Source organism: Staurois parvus, unplaced genomic scaffold, assembly GCF_062004578.1.
Source record: "Staurois parvus isolate SC_StPar_1 unplaced genomic scaffold, SC_StPar_1.0 ptg000155l, whole genome shotgun sequence".
NCBI lineage: Eukaryota > Metazoa > Chordata > Amphibia > Anura > Ranidae > Staurois > Staurois parvus.
Genome location: NW_028317951.1, coordinates 4894677 through 4908740, shown reverse-complemented (window position 1 = coordinate 4908740; position 14064 = coordinate 4894677). Strand labels below are relative to the sequence as shown.

Sequence of the window (14064 nt, the reverse complement as noted above, 5' to 3'; positions counted from 1 at the left end):
TGCTGATTCAGGTAAGTGCCTAGTGTCCACAAGCAGTCCCAGAAATTTCTAACTGACAGAACTTATATAAGCCCCTGTAGACTTTAGAGGTCCAAACATGGAACACCTTTACCAGTTAAAGTATAACTAAAGGTAAAACATTTTTTTTTCAGTTTTGGATAGACTGCAGAGCGATTAGAGCACCTGTTAGTTTTTATTGTTGTCTGTCATTGCCCTGTTATGGAGGTTTAACCTCTCTATTTTTTCCTGTTTACTACTATCATTGATAGTGAAAGTTAAAGGAAATCCTAAAATTTTGGGTTGTCCTCAGAAAATAGAGGGAAAATGTTCCAATGGGAACACTAGTTCTGGTGACTTGGCAGTCCCCAAGGAATTCCCTTAATTTGCAAGGATTTCTTTTTTACTTCCTGTTTGGCTATGGGACAGAAAGTGAAAGGAAATCTCCACAATGGGACACAGATGGCAAAAAAAAAAAAAAATCTGATGGGTTATTACCCTTCCAAACTCTATCCAAAATGCAAAAAAGATTGCCTATAATTCTACTTTAAGCCCCGTCTTCCTATCCAGCTTTGACCCCCTATTGTAGCATATCATTTGACTGTTCCTAACACCCATATGAACATTTGTTACATTTATAATCCATTCAGTTTTGGCCAGCGTGAAAATATAATTTTTCATAGTGTACCCTGTCATCAACTGGCATGGTAAGCTGGAACTTGTCAATTACCTTTCTACACCCTTTTATCTCCTTTCTGTCCCTTCTCATTTTATTCTTTCACTTTTTATCTTCACACTGTAGACCTGTTCTCATTTAGCTTGATTTAGCCCTGAAACCATCACCCCACCCTCTGGGAGTTTTTGGCTAGAGCCCCTTAACATTTGTTGGGCTAAGTTATTTTGTTGATGATCCAGTGTTGCCTATACATTTAAAACACCTGCAATGGTGATTATACCATTGCTGACTAAAATGCTGGGTGCCTTGCTATTTTGTCACTGAGTTCAGAATTTCCCATTGATCCAAAACTCCAGCTTGTAAAAAAACTAAACATTTAGTGCCCAGTATCTTTAAAAAGAAAAAAAAAACCTTTTTCCAGTTGCAATACTCGCCTTCTCTCTGGTGCTGCCCAAGACTAACCGATCCAGCAATGCTTCAGGGTTACTTTTCCAAATTGCATGATGCCCAGTGTCATCTAGTTTACTTCCTTTGAGCCCAGAGTATGAACAATCTGCCTGCCACTCTGAACTTGCAGGGGAATTCTGCAGAGAGTTAGGCCATTGGTTTCCACAGTATTCAGAATCCACCCACGCTGGAGGAAAAAGGAGTGATGAGCACCTGTGACTCCACCCTGCCAAATACACCTGGAAAATAAATATGTATATACTGTAGATCGGGGGGGGAATTCTGGTGAGCTTGTAGTTGGGCTTTCAAAATTATATTAAAACCACAAACTCTCTCTGATATATTTATTGAAACAGATTAGCTGTTCATGAAAATATCCATAGAATATATAAATTATAGATAAGAGGACATAAGTGTACATGTATTCTTTGAAACATATTCCTTACCTTTTAGTTATTTTATAAATAATAGTCTTTAGCAATATGTAACATAAGAAAATGTAAATAAAATATCTGCCTAGCCTTTAAGACCTAGTTTGACGAGTATCACATTAACCAATCATTTAGGACATAGCAATAGCTAAATAGATTTTCATTGGGAAACCCCTCCAAATTGGATTCAGGTGTTCCATTCACTTCCATGGCCACAGGTATATAAAATCAAGCACCTAGGCATGCAGACTGCTTCTAGAAACATTGGTGAAACAATGGGTCACTCAGGAGTTCAATTAATTCAAGCGTGGTTCAGTGATAAGTTGCCACCTGTCCATATGTTAAATTTCCTTGCTACTAAATATTCCACAATCAACTGTTAGTGGTATTATAACAAAGTGGAAGCAACTAGGAACAACAGCAACTCAGCCACAAAGTGATAGGCCACATAAAATGACAGAGCGGGGTCAGCGCATGCTGAAGCGCACAGTCTGCAGAAGTTGCCAACTGTCTGCAGAGACAATAGCTAAAGACCTCCAAACTTCGTCTGGCCTTCAGATTAGCACAACATTGCGTTGAGAGCTTCATGGAATGGGTTTCCATGGCCGAGCAGCTGCATCCAAGCCTTACATCACCAAGTGCATTGCAAAGCATCGGATGCAGTGGTGTAAAGCACACCGCCATTGGACTCTAGAACAGTGGAGACGAGTTCTCTGGAGTGACAAATCATGCTTCTTTATCTGGCAATTCGATGGACAATTTCTCGTCCAACATCAGTGCCTGAGCTCACAAATGTGCTTCTGAAAGAAGGGTCAAACATTCCCATAGACACACTCCTAAACCTTGTGGACAGCCTTCCCAGAAGAGTTGAAGCTGTTATAGCTGCAAAGGGTGGGCTAACTCAGTATTGAACCCTACGGACTAAGTCTGAGATGCCATTTGATTTTATGTGTGTGTAAAGGCAGGCGTCCCAATACTTTTGGCAATATGGTGTAACTCAAGTCATTATATGGATCACTCCCTTTGGATCTAAATCCTGCATACTTAGTATGCTGGATGATCTAGACTTAGAGAAATTTACAAAAGAGACTATAGTAAGGACCTTGTTCCAAGCCCACAAGCTACTACTGGTCCATTGGAAGTCCGAGGAACCCACTCCACCTCCCGGTGTCACAAACAGGAGGGCCAGGAGGCGCCAGCGCCAAGGAGTTAAGCTATCAGGTCTTATATGGCAATGCGCTGGTTCTACCTTTTTAATAAAACTTATTTTTGGATTTAAAAAAAAAGTAATTACCGTATTTTTCACTCCATAAGACGCACCTGACCATAAGAGGCACCTAGGTTTTAGAGCCAGAAAACAGGAAAAAAAATTCTGAACTAATGGACTGCAGACATAGTACAGGACATGACCAGAGACTGCGGACACAGTACAGGAGATGACCAGAGACTGCGGACACAGTTCAGGGGATGACCAGAGACTGCGGCCACAGTACAGGAGATGACCAGAGACTGCGGACACAGTACAGGAGATGACCAGAGACTGCGGACACAGTACAGGAGATGACCAGAGACTGCGGACACGGTGCAGGGGATGACCAGAGACTGCGGACACGGTACAGGAGATGACAAGAGACTGCGGACACGGTACAGGGATGACCAGAGACTGCGGACACAGTACAGGAGATGACAAGAGACTGCGGACACAGTACAGGGATGACCAGAGACTGCGGACACAGTACAGGGATGACCAGAGACTGCGGACACAGTACAGGGATGACCAGAGACTGCGGACACAGTACAGGGATGACCAGAGACTGCGGACACAGTACAGGGATGACCAGAGACTGCGGACACAGTAGAGGGATGACCAGAGACTGCGGACACAGTAGAGGGATGACCAGAGACTGCGGACATAGTACAGGGATGACCAGAGACTGCGGACAGCACAGGGATGACCAGAGACTGCGGACAGCACAGGGATGACCAGAGACTGTGGATAGTACAGGGGGTGACTGCTGACCTTTGGGGAGGGGGGGGAGCTGGTACCTGAATTTGACAGATACCCGCTCCCACTTCCGCAGAGTTGTTCTTTCATCTGACCTGTTCCTCTATCCAGCCGCGCGCTGTCTTCCCGGCTTCTGTAATGGCGCTCGGCATGACAGCCGGGTGCCCAGTGCGCATGAGCGAGAAGCACTTGCGCTTTGTGATTGGTCCGGCGGCTTCTGGGATCTGTCATGTGTCCCAGGTGCCGCCTTTCCATTCACAAAAAGCACCGCTTCCTGCGCATGCGCACTTGGCACCCGGCTGTCATGCCCACACTACAGAAGCCGGGAAGACCGCGCCGCTGGATAGAGGAACGGGTAAGATGAAAGAACAACTCCACGGAAGTGGGAGCGGGTATCTGTCAAATTCAGGTACCCGCTCCCCCCCTCACCAAAGGTCAGCAGTCATCTCTATAAGGTCCCGCTGTAGAGCTGAGCGGCTCCATATTCGCTCCATAAGACGCACTGACATTTTCCCCCCTTTTTTTGGGGGAAAAAAGTGCGTCTTATGGTGCGAAAAATACAGTATATGGCTTGTGAGCACATTGTCTGGTGCATCTGTAGGGCCCATGTAAAGAATTGTATTAGGTCTATGCACACTGGGTTTAAAAAAAACTCTGCTTCTACAGGAGTTTTGCATTTTGACTATAGAAGCTCAATGTCATCCTATGTGTTGATGCACTGTATGATTAATAATGGCATAATTTAAGCTCAGCGTTAACAGGCAGGAAAAAAACCCAGCTGGTTTGTGTTTTTGAAAGGATTTTTCTGGCAGAAAAAACACAAAACACTCTTAAACACCTGTATAAAAACGCTGTATATGAGTGTTTTTTTTCTGCCAAAAAAACTGGAATTTTTTTTTAAGCCCAGTGTGCATGGACCCTGAATCTGCAGAACTTGTATTATGTGTTTACTAATCTTACACATCTTTCAATATACATAGGAGCAGACCATGTGGGCTTGTCTAGCAGCATTGGCTATTGCAAACAAGGAGATGTCAACAGCTGAGGTTGCATACGCAGCAATTGGTGAAGTAAGGAAGTACACATAATTACTCCTTAAATACCAGCATTATCTTGATCTATGTTAGTGTTTTCTGCAATCTTTTATTTTTTTTGCAGATTGACAAAGTTCAGTACATAAATTCAATTAACGATCTACCATCAAAAGAATCCAGATTGGCTCACATCCAACTCTTCAGTGGGAATTTTCAAGATGCTGAGGCCATTATCCTGCAGGCTGGCCTGATTTACCAAGCCATCCAGCTCAACATTGACTCCTACAACTGGGAGAGGTAAAATACATAGAGAGACTACGTGTGTAACACACTTGTGTATAGTTCACTGGACATGCTTCAGGGCTTAACTGTTACAAGGAGATATTAAAAAAAGGAACAAACCTCATATTATTAGTGAATTATTTAAAGTATCTCAATGCATGTAAATGTTTGTATATTCTCTTGGCATTCAGCTACTTTTCATTTTAAATACAGATCTGTAAAAATGTAAGAAATGAACTAAAGAAACGAAAGTCACACTTTTTTTATACCATTTTCCTGCACTTTTAGACTCCCCTGTAATAGCATGCTAGGTCATTTTATATTTTATAGGTTTTTATATTTACCTTATTATCTTTGCCCCTGTCATTAGAGAGACAACTCCGTTTACACCTGCCTATCCACAGGAATACATGGACCTTCCCATAAGATCCGCCTGAAAAACTGACAGGAGGACTTGATCAGATTGCCCATGTGAAAGGGCCTTCTATTTAGGTGTAAATTTTATTGAACAACCAGTTATTCATTTGTTTGAAAAAAAATTCTAACACACATTTCTAGTTAATAATTTGTTGAGTCTAGAATGGTTTGCAGCCTCGTATACTTCCCTGAATCCTTACAAAGGCAAGTTTAGTGTTTTTTCATTTTTTAACCGACTTTCTCCTCCTTGCCTCTCTAGTGCCATCAGAAGGGCTTTTCTCAGTATTCAAGCTGTCAGAACCAGGAGGCAGAACCTACCTCAGTTCCTTCAGACACATAGGGGTTTATTTACTAAAGCTGGTTCACTTACCCCTGGTTCACATATCCTCGTTCCTGCGGTCTGCGTTTTGCACGGGCACGAGAGCCCATTCATTTGAATGGACTCCCCTTCCCCCGGGACACGCAAGGAAGAGGTCCCTACATTTCTTCTGAAAACACAGCCCGCACGGGTTGCAATTTCCAGTGCGGGTGATGTGCCATTAGAATGAATGGCATTCGCCCACGGTTCTGCATTCCTCTGTGCGGGTGGTGCGGCTGCATGGATTTTTGTGCGGATCTGCAGCGGCACCACCTGCGCAGATGTGAACCTATCCTTTGAATATGGTGCACTTCTGCATAGAAACTAATCAGCTTCCAGGTTTTATTGATAAAGCTTAATTGAACAAGCTGAGGTTAGAAGCTGTTTGGCTACTATGCACAGCTGCACCAGATTCTGAGTGAGCCAGCTTTAGTAAATAAACCCCATAGTGTGGCCAGCTATGAGTGGCATTAGGAAAGAAGGTCACTAGCAGTGCCAATGCTGATAACCCTTCCTCGTCAATGTGCATGTCACTGCAGTGCCCAGCTAGGTGACAATGTGACAGTGAATTCACTGCAGTGTTGTCCCCCTGCTGGAGGAAGGGGAATTAACTAGTAGGACCACCAGGTATTTATTAATGAAAACGGCATCAAAATAAACCATGAACAGCAAATTTGTCCACATTGTTTATAATATATGAGCAGCTTTTTATTGATTAGGCATAGTTGTACTGTAATGCTTTCTCTTCCCAGAAATCCTAGCTCTGTGTAGCATAACTGAAAGGGGGGGGGGGGGGGGGTCTTCTTTTAAAATGTTACGTATAGGTATGAGCTTGTGCCAAGTTATAAATACTTTTTACCATTGTATCATTTGGATACATACTTTTCTATAGTTCAATGTACATTTACCTGGGCAATCAGATATTTGTTTAAAAACATTTTACACATTTCTGGTAATTAAACTATTTTTGCTGTTTAAAATATTTAGGTTTATTTAGAAATGTAGCATGGCAAGAAGATATGATGTCATGTTTGCGATTTCATTTAGGGCCCTGGAGCTAGCAGTGAAACACAAAACACATGTCGATACTGTGTTGGCTTATCGGCAGAAGTATCTGGAGGACTTTGGTAAAAAAGAAACAAACAAGAGATTTCTGCAATACACAGAAGGTGTAAGTAGATTCCTAAGATAATCTGTTTCTTTAATTAAAGGTATTTGTACAGTAGCGACAATATGTGCAGAGCTTTATATATTGTGCATTCACATCAGTCCTTACCCTAAGGGAGCTTACAGTCTAAAGTCCCTTTCTCACATATTCTGGCCTATTTAGACAGGAGCCAATTATCCTATCAGCATATCTTTGGAGTATGGAAAAAAACTGGAGTACTCGGGAGAAACACACATAAGCACATGCAAAATCCACGCAGGTAGCGTCCTGATCTGGATTAGAACTGAGAATCCTAGAGCTGTAATATAGGATAATAACTAAAGCCAGACACAGATGGATTGAATCTCAGCCATTTTAGCAGGGACCATCAATCAAGTTCAATACAACCAGCCTTTTGTATTTTTTGCATGCGAGCACTGCCGGTGGCTATAGTCACCAGCGGTAATCATTGTGTTCTGCCGGAAGTGAAGGCTTCCTGTTGGCAGAATACAATACTGCTGGGGGAGGGGGGGTCCCCCTCAATACTGACTGTGTTGATGGGAGATCTAATGAGATTCTTTCCTGAAACCTGTGTGTGGGAGTCACGTTGGGTGGGGGGCCAATGGAACCCAGCTCACTTTGGAGAGGTATTGAGACCCCTATCTCAGCTCCCCATATCCCTATTATGTGTAAGTCACCCTGTTAGGGGTACAGGGTGATCTGTCCTAATATTGTGTAAATATGTCTAGGAGATAGGTGGGGGTTGTGGATTGTTTGGTGTTGTGTGGCTGCATCCCATTGTTCTATTGTTTGTTTTGCTTGGGAGCAAACTATTATGGGATGTATGTTTATGTGTATTAGCTTAGTGGGGGGGGGCGGGTGTCTCCAGCAGCCCTCCCTCCTGATGGGACTACCTGCTGGTGTGAAGTTTGAATACCTGTGTGTCTCTTGTTACTAAATGTAGATTGCCCCACCCTGTGTCATTATGCAGGGAGGGGGGACTGTCCCCTGAGTGTATATATCTTGTATCTGTGTTCAAATAAACTAGTCTACCTCCTGGTTTACGTCAAAAATGGTGTCGTCTAGTCTTGTATGGTCGGCTGTGGTGTCTGTTGTCGGTGTTCTGACGGGGAAGAGGTATTCTAACGGTATTCAAGTGCAGTCTGAGCTGGTTCCGTTACACTTTAGTGTAGGAAAGAAAATTGCATCGACTTTTAGCCACTGTATGACTAACATGCTGCCCTAAACAAATAAGATCTCTATGCAGTAAGCATTGCTGGCACTGCCTACACGTGAAATAATGATGTTTACCTAGATAAAACAGTCGACACAGATAACCAAGCAGAATTCAAAATAATTTACAGCTGCCCCCAAGTTTCTGGAGTAGTTACTTGACTTATGTTTAGAGCTCTGTTAAAGATTTTTGAAGGTAGTAAGTTACACTGAGATAAACTGGTACTCAGTTAAAGTGACACTAAATGATATTCTTGTTCTCCAAAAATTATCCATACACATCCACTGCCTAATGGTCCTGTAATCCTTTTTTCATTAACTTTTCTTACTGTGTTTTTCTGCCTTCTTGCAACTTCCTCCATAAGCTCCATAATGTCTCCTTTTCCCCCTAATTACCGCTTGGAACAGGCAGTGCATTTTAGTTGTGGTCATATGCACTGTTCCATGCACACTACAGATCTCATAGTCCCTAGACCCTAATCTCTAGTCCAATCTGGGGAGCAAGTAACAGGGTGGCTACATTCCTACATACATTGAAACCATGGAGAACAGACGTAGCTTCCTCTAGCAGGAAGTCAGATAACAACTGCTAAAAAAGGAATTTGAAGGAAGCTGAGAAATAGATGGTACTTTATTGAGTTAAAAATACTTGAATATATATATATATATTTTTTTTTTTAAACCTTAGTTTAGTGTCGCTTTAATGTGTTTAACCTTTTAGTGCAGCCAGCCTTTTCTAAATTGCCTGCTGCCGTGTGATTTATGCTCAGCAAGTGATCTATATGTGACTTAGCCCATAGATAAGTCCGTTTTTTATTTTTGTTGTGTTTTTTTCCATTCAACCAGAGGGTTGAACTAAAAAAAAAACGTACTCAATTCCTCCATCCACACATTTGATGTGGATGGGGGAATTCTAGCTGAGCTATTGTATTCTGACAGCAGGGAGACTTCCCCGCTGCAAGAACACACTGATCAGCTTTGCAGGCTATAGCAGTTAGAATCCTATATCAGGCAAGAATATCGCAAGATTCCTATACCAAAACTCCATCAACTGGTCTCCTTAGTTCTCAGACACAGTGTTGTTAAAAGAAAAGGGAATAATACACAATGATAAACATAGCCCTGTTCCATTTTTCTTAAAATGTTGCAGACATCAATTTCAAAATTACCTTATTGTTTTTCTTAAAATGGTCCATTCACTCAGTTTAAACATTTATTATGTTTTCTATTGTGAATAAAATATGGAATTATGAGATCTGCAGATCGTTGCAGTCTGTTTTTATGTACTATATACTATATAAAGCGCTGAGCAAACTGTTGGCGCTATATAAATCCTGTATAATAATAATAATAATGTACTGTAGATTTTAGACAGTGTCCCAAAACCTTTTGGAATTGGGGTTGTACATCCCAAGAGTCTGCAGGAGGGAAGGGGGGGGGTTTCTCAGCTAAGCACACCCTACTTTCTGCATCTGCATGCCTCAGCTAAGGGCAGATGTATTCCAAGAAGAAAATGCTACATGAATCATTTGCCCTTACCCAAGATGGCCATGGCCAGAAATGATAGGGATTGTTTTCCAAAGTGATTTCTCAGTAAAATAAAATATGGACATATGGATGGATGAGGGAGTTTGCTTTGAATATTTAAAACAAATTAAATAGCACTTTTGCTTTGTATGGTTCAGATGCAGTGTAGCTCTGCTTTAAGAAACTGTGAGGTTGCAATATATAAAATCTATTCTTGGGTTTAGATACAAAATTGACTGGCGCTCTCTTGACTATACACTATGGCAAGGGTGTGTGAGTAACAGAAGTAGCTGAACAAAATCACAGGTAGTCTTCCCTACACTTACCATGCCCCATTACTAGCTGTTCACAGTGATAGGTAGCAACATTAAGGGTGAGTAGAAGAGTAAGTAGGTAAGTATCAGCTTTTTATCACTAAGGATCACTTTAAACACCAAATTCTATCATGTTAATTTCTTGCCTTGTACTACTTTGTCCCACCCTTTTCACAAAGCAAAACTATACTTGTTTTGCTCCAGCGATGTGGCATCTCTGAGCGCCTCTCCCAGCCACTGACATCTTTGGGCGTCCGGCTTCCAGGTCCAGGGAGTGATGTCTCTCCCGCACATGTGCGGGAGTTCAGTCAGATTCGGTATTGCTGAATATGTACAGTGAGCTGTGCATGCGCGACTCGGTGTACAAGGGTAGACAGGCAGGTAAGCATGTCTCCTCTGCATTACAATTCCTGCCCGTTTGCCAATTTCTAATTTTGGCCCAAAGTTCCACTTTAAATTATACATCCTTCTGTTTTAAGTATCAAGTAATGTCTCAATTACAGTGATCACTCTAGTCTAGGCCTTTATCAGGGCAACATATTATCATCAGTACTGATCAAGTCACATTCTGTCAGTCCAGAGTGATATAATTTTATCCTCCACTTCTCGCATTTATACAGCTCTAATCTTCCATCTTTAATAAACTCTCCATTCGGCTGCGAAGTGCTGCAGTAATGGAAAGGTTATCTCTTTGATGTATGTTTAGTTCACTGTGCTGAATGCTATAAAGATCTGCTAACTATTGACTTTCCTGAAATACTCCCTCATGTCACTGGGCTTCAAACTCCTCTCACACTTTGCTGGGGCAGCACTCTTCCTGATTCTACACTACAACAATAAACTAGAGTATACATAAATTACAAAATCGAAGAACATCGTGAACTACCTGTGCAAAAACTAAAAACTAACCTCAATATACAGTGCTTCAGTTGCAAACTTAATTAAACCTTTTTCCATATTTTGGGCAAAAATGCATTCTTTTTATTTAATTTGATATAAGTATGTATGTATGTGTGTGTATGTATGTGTATATATATATATATATATATATATATATGTCATCAGTCTTGGTGATCTTTTAAAATACTTCTACTGTAATATAACTACCGATATCCATGTATATAGTGTATTGTCTTACCTCTATACCTGGCTTAGGCACAGGAAGCTGGGCAGGGGAGGTATTGCGGCAGCCTACAGTGAAGCACAGGGAAGACCTCTATAGTGTAATAAGAGCCTTTGTATAGTTGTAGCTGAGGCAGCTATAACGGAAAATAGTGGTGTCACCCTGTAGTTATGTAAATATATATGAACTCTTACTGTTCTGTTTTACCTTGGTGTCCCAGGATTCTTAACTGAATAATTTGTGACAGACATCAAATGTACTTAGCAGTGGAAAATTATTCAGTTGGTCCACTGTTTTATGTATGTGGTGCCCAATCAGCCTCCTTCCAAAAATTGTGAAATTAGGTGTACTTTTCTAGATTACGTATTTTAACTCTTAAAAATGTGTAATTCTTCAAAAACATTTGTGTTTTTTTTTGTACAGGTTGAAGTAAACTGGGAAAAAATCAAAGCCAAAATTGAGATGGAGCTTGCGAAAGAGAGAGAACGAGCTTCTGCTGGGCCTTTGACCAGAAGCAGTGTTTCCATGTAGCATTACAAAAACATCATTTACAGTTTGCCAAGCGAACAACTGTGTACCAGTTTAGAGAAAAAAAACAATCTGAGTGGTTTTTCATTAGAAAATGACACCAGGCATCTCTTCCCTGGTGACCCCAGAACATGCATCCACTTAGTACAGGTATGTTTAAAGGTAATATTCCCAAAGGCTGCTGGTCTTACCATGGTTCTTTCTTGTTACTGATCCAACAATTTATGACACACTAAGCAGTCTAGGTCCCAATGGCTTGTAGCTGCATTAGTCTGCACCCAGGCAGGAAATATTTGGCAGCTAAACAAAAGCAGCCATGGGCACAAGAAACCAAGCAGTGACCAGTGAGAAGGTTGAGATTACACCTACCTTGCTGAAACTCTGGTGGAGTTTTTTTTAATGGTCATATTAATGTTACAATAAAATAGCATTACTCCCTTAGCTTCATATAATCCTTCATATGTGGTAAAAAAATTTTTAGGGTCCCTTCCCTCCAGTGTTTAGCAGTAAAGCGCAAGTAACCACAACACAAGGCCACTCATTCAGCACACTAATACCATTCATTTTCAAGGCACCTCAAAGCTTTAAAGAAGTGCACCACCTTTGCAGCACACCGTAAAGCACTAAAAGTCATTGCATCAGAAGAAAAGGTGCATGCGCAGGGTTTTGCCCATTTTGGTGCATTTATAGCCCATACAAATGAAAATTGAAGGGTGTGAAAGGGGCATTAAAGACTTAGTTCAACATCTTTTCCAGTTACTAATTTATTTTGCACTCCTCATCTAGGTCTACAGCCACATCATTGTAACATAGAATTTACCAGGTCTTATTTCACTAAAGCTTTATATATTACCTAAATATAAGGACACCTAAATGTTTGCTGGATATCATGTTATGTAACAGTTCATTTATTATAAACAAGTTTTAAAATACAGTATAGTGAGAGTATATAGCATATAATTGCATGATGTACATACTTCTAGGAAACTGTTAAGTTGCATTATGTTTTTGATCTAGTCTTGTTTCTTGTATAAATTTAAATTATATTTTGACTTTGACAACATGCAAACCTTAAATGTTATTTATGATTATGTATATTTTGGACAAAAGGTATTTTTGTACGTTAACTACAAATAAAAAACATCTAAACCAAATGTTAACCTGATATCTAAAGCTTATTACAGCTTATTTAAAGCTTATTACAGGTTATTACAGTATATACATTATTTCTTAAAACAAAATTGTGTAGGGCATGAAGGTAAAAAAAAAAAAATTTCATTTGTGCTGCTCCCCCACAACTCCCCCTAATATTCATCTGAGCCCCATCTCAATCCAGCGATGTGCATGGGAGCCTTGGCTGTCCCGGGTCTCTATGTCCTCACTGGCTAAGACACAGCAGCAAAAGCCATTGGCTCCCACTGCTGTCAATCACAGCCAATGAGGAGAGAGCGGGGGCGGGACCAAGCCGCTGCTCTATGTATATTATGGATGCATCTAATGGAAGGAAAGCACTGAGGTTTGGAGGAGTGGTGATATGCAATGACTTGGTGTAAGAAAAGAAGCACGGCAAATTTTTCAAAGAGACTTTTATTTCATATGGGACACAAAAGTATGCATGGTTGCACATATCTATAGGCACAAAGTTTATGTAAGAAGTGCTACACCATTTGTTTGATTTATATTGTATTTATATTGTATTTAAGACACATATGAGAGTTTTGATTGGTGGGAGTAGAAACTTTTTTGATTTTATTAGAGTTTTTGGGTTACATTTATTGCAGCACACAGGTTTTACATTCACATAACAGTTTATTTACGTGCCTTTTATTCTGTCTCTGATATAGTAGTTAGTCACACTCTACTGGACTCTTTTAGTAATCCAGTCCAATTAATTGTGACAAACTACTACTAGCTGTGCCTTGACCTGAATAAATGAAAACCTTTGAAGACAGCTTTCTCAGTGTTCTTCATCTAAGAGTCGGTCTTTGTTTTGTTTTTTTTGGGTTTTTTTTAACCACATAGTGATGTTCCACTAACATTTTTCATTTGGAGATCTGGCAAAAAATTTAACCACGCTTCCCTTCCCTTCCATTCCCTTTACCCGTTATAGTTTGTAGTGTTTGTCTATCAGAAAACAAGTCATGCGCATACTTGATCGTTTTTGAAGCAGTGCATTGTGGGACTTAAGACACAAATTTGAAATTTACAAGACAAGTATAATGGGGCCCAGTCATAAGTTCCATCCCTTTTTTTTTTACCAGCTGTGTGGTCTATACCCTGTACGGAATAAAGGAATATGTTTGCGTCACAGCGGGCAGAACAAAAAACCCCTAACATCCAAGCTAAACAATGTGTATGGACAAAGTTGCAGTTCCAGCTATTATATTGTGTTTGGCCAACAATTTTCTGCCTGGCTCCTTCAATTTTTCAATTATCAAAGGATGTCGGGTGGGAGGGTGCCAACAGGAAAATTAACAAAGTGAATTTTGACCAATTTATCAGGAGCTGGCCAAAATGTACTCCGTGTATGGCCAGCTTTAGTGCA

General features: G+C 40.8%; 1 protein-coding gene across 3 annotated transcripts in view; it reads left to right on the top strand.

Moving 5' to 3' along the window:
• IFT80 (intraflagellar transport 80) overlaps nucleotides 1–12673 on the top strand; it is a 201043-nt gene extending 188370 nt beyond the window's left edge. For all 3 annotated transcript variants that reach the window (XM_089675439.1, XM_089675441.1, XM_089675442.1), the window contains 4 exons: nucleotides 4537–4626; nucleotides 4715–4887; nucleotides 6695–6818; nucleotides 11415–12673. In XM_089675439.1, coding sequence (XP_089531565.1) covers nucleotides 4537–4626; nucleotides 4715–4887; nucleotides 6695–6818; nucleotides 11415–11522 — 495 coding nt within the window. In that variant the 3' untranslated portion in view covers nucleotides 11523–12673. The remainder of the gene's footprint in view (nucleotides 1–4536; nucleotides 4627–4714; nucleotides 4888–6694; nucleotides 6819–11414) is intronic.
• Nucleotides 12674–14064: the final 1391 nt, after the last annotated feature.